Raw genomic sequence first — 3,252 nt, 5'->3', positions numbered from 1 at the left:
AGAATGGGTGGGAGTGGATTTTGTGCCTTTGTTTTTTGGCTACCTCCCTTGTAAGGGGGAAAAAGCTGTTGATATATGTATGTAATGTTGTAAAAAATCACAACCACTCAGATTTCAGTGAGCCACTTTTATGTAAATAGAAAGAACACTGGAAATCTTTGTACTTATTTACAATGTTGTATGAAGGACCTTTTTCTTGAGAGGGGGTGAGGAGCACATTCTAGGAAGCACATAACTGGCTGAAGCAGTCATTTATGCCATACAAGTTTGGATTGTTGGGGCAGAAAAAGTGTGGGATGCAAACCCACAATTAGGAAGATAAGAGACCACCACAGTTCCAATTGGGCCACTTAATGTCCACGATGTCAGAATATAGTGTTTGTGTATTATACAAAGAATTTACACTGGTTTAAATTTAAAACATTGGAAAAAGAAAAACATTTATTTTTTTATAGATTATAGCCAAAGTAAGCCATGTACAGGAAGATATTCATTTAAGATTATATAATTCTATCAATTGGACTATACTACCTATGTTAGCCAAAAACCTCATTGGAATAGACATACGATTCCTTTCATGCAGACACACTTTGTGCACTTCTGACTTGGGTGTTACTAAGATCCACACAATCTGAGACCTTGTTGTGAAACATTCCTTGGGGACAACTCATGAAAAGCATTCCCCGTCCCTTTCCCAACTGCACAGTCACCTCTGGTACAGCTTCTCCTCTTCTATTCCTATATTTGCACAATCACCTCTGGTGGTGCTCCACAGATTTTGTCCATTCTCTTTCACCACCAGTTCATTATATCCAGTGCACTTATCCCTTTCTCTCCCTAGGACAAACCCCTGGGGTTCCTTGAGAGCCACTTCCATCATGTTGTGGACAATGGGATCCCCATTAAGTGTCCTCCAATGGTCTGGCCTGTACTGTCAGCGAGGGTGATGTGGAGATGAGAACCCTCTCTGCTCACACTCCCTGTCATGCTCAGAACTTCAAAGTAGCCAGTCAGAGTCTCGATCTGAGGAGAAACAGGGTGGCCCCTTTGAAATATCTAAAAAATTGAAGACAGACTGATTTCAGGTTGTATATAACTGGTAATTACAGTAGCTGAAATGACATGTTCAACATTGCACTGAAGTAGCTTGTTGTACCTCCCTTCCAGTTCCATGAGATGATACCCCTCCTCCCCCAACCTACTCCTACATGGTCACAAACTTCAATACCCAACCTCATATTGTGCGTCATTCCACACTAGCTTGCCAAAGAGTTTCCAAGATATTAAGCCCAGTTTTATGACACTCCACTATTCTCACATCCTGATGTGTGTTGCTATTCGCAAATTAATTTTTTTTTTGTAAAGTGAAAAAAAAAAATAAATAAATAAAGTATTATCTAAGGGAATGGAGCTAAAATGTAGGGCATATCTAAAATGGAAACCACCCAGTTTCATGACACTCCACTACTACTATTCGCAAATCAATTTTTATTTCTAAAATAGAAGAAACTAGTATTATCTAAAGGGATGGAGCTTAAAAGTAGGGTATATCTAAAATGGAAACCACCCCGTCCCACCCAACCCTACCTTCACCCCCACCCCCACCACTGCCTCTCATAGGGTAACAGGAAGTCTGGATATGCCTCTATACTTTCCAGCACTGTCCCAGGCTAAAACCAAATATGTCTATAGACCTTGCAAGAATCCCACAGACATGCCAAAGATACCAGACCTCCCCATAATGCTGCTATCTACATACTAAGGGTTCTTTCCCCCTTACAAGGGAGGTAGTTAAGTCAAAAAGCACATAGCCCATTCCCACCCATTTCACCCCCATCCTCTGAACTTCTTTCCTCTCATCTTATCTTCTCACTGATGATGGGTGATCCCTGTATTCTGCCCACTGGGTCAGAAGCAATCCAGCAAGACACAGCACATCCACAGAAAGAATGCTTCACTTAACCTCTTTAATACAAGTCAAATTCTTGCAGGCAGCATTAGCTGCCTGACGTATGATGATGCATCACAATACTCGCATTATAAAATACAAGGTTACAGCTGTATTTCATTTCATTTCATTCTCTTTCACTATGAATGTTAATCACCACAGAAAATATGATTAGGCCAGTTCACAGAATATGGGGGGTCACTCAGCTACAACTACAAAATAAATATAATCAAGACGCTGATGCCGGTATCCTCACATACCCACTTGCTCCTCATGATGCCTATGTAGGCATCATCATATCAAAGGCATTAATTGGTGACACCCTCTCTCCGTCCACTCAGGCAGAAAAAGGCTGGGATAAATCCCTTTGGGGTGTGTTAAAATATCATCCATATATAACCACTCTCTGCTGCCCATCCAAACTTGAATTTATTCACAGCCTCTGACATCCCTCAAAGGGGGTGAAGTGATCTATTGATGGATTGCCAACTGCCACCTGAACATCTTCATGAGAATCTGGCCACTCAAGATTATTCATGGGCAAATCAAAGTACTCCAAACTGACATCAGGGTCCACTCCTCTCCCACAGTAAACAGTGTGGGCCACAAGATTCCAATTAACAGAACCCAAGTCCATTATATCAATTAAAACTACGCACATGTGATCCATTTTATGGCCAGTCACAGAGGACATGAATGCTGGTCACAGCCTCATCTATAATTTGAGGCAAACTCCAACATACAAAGGAAAACCCTAAACTTGCTTCCTTTGTGGCACCATTCTCATTGGAGGCAAAGTGGAGTGTAGCAGAGTTCAAATATCCGCAACATGACAACACAAAAATGCCACAGGGCGCCATCTTCTTCGCATACTCCTCCAGAAAGTTCTTAACCTGCTCAACAGAAAAAATGAGGAGCTTCAAAGCCTATGACAGGACTCCTACCAACATGGGTGCCATATTTTATAAGTTTTGTTCAGGTACAGAAAGAAAGAAAGAAAGAAGAAGAAGAAAAAAAAAAGGATAAGGACTGGGGCATTCAAATGGGAGTGTCCTTCAAGGAGTGGGGTGGGTGGGGGCTCAAAGGAGGGGTGGGTAGGGGTAGTGTGGTCCTCAAAGACGAGGTAGGTGGGGGTGGGACAGTCATATCAAGGGGAAGGAGAGGGGCAATTGTATCAAGGGGAAGGAGGGAGGGGCAATCATATCAAGGGGAAGGAGGGGGGCAATCGTATCAAAGGGAAGGAAGAGGGGGCAATTGTATCAAGGGGGAAGGAGGGGACAATCGTATCAAAGGGAAGGAGGAGG

The 3,252-nt window shown here is 42.5% G+C and overlaps 1 protein-coding gene across 1 annotated transcript; it reads right to left on the bottom strand.

The window, feature by feature from the left end:
• Positions 1–467: 467 nt before the first annotated feature.
• LOC143032771 (bifunctional protein GlmU-like) lies at positions 468–2,986 on the bottom strand. Its single transcript, XM_076197784.1, has 2 exons — positions 2,713–2,986; positions 468–1,023 (listed from the first exon to the last, which is right to left on the bottom strand). Exons 1-2 carry the CDS (start codon positions 2,806–2,808, stop codon positions 877–879), a joined length of 243 nt encoding a protein of 80 aa, XP_076053899.1. The 5' UTR covers positions 2,809–2,986; the 3' UTR covers positions 468–876.
• Between the last annotated feature and the right edge of the window lie 266 nt (positions 2,987–3,252).

This window comes from Oratosquilla oratoria, chromosome 14 (assembly GCF_046742065.1).
Source record: "Oratosquilla oratoria isolate Oo_2021 chromosome 14, ASM4674206v1, whole genome shotgun sequence".
In the NCBI taxonomy this organism is placed as follows: domain Eukaryota; kingdom Metazoa; phylum Arthropoda; class Malacostraca; order Stomatopoda; family Squillidae; genus Oratosquilla; species Oratosquilla oratoria.
The sequence above is the reverse complement of the archived record's forward strand: the minus strand, read 5'-3'. Positions and strand labels throughout refer to the sequence as shown.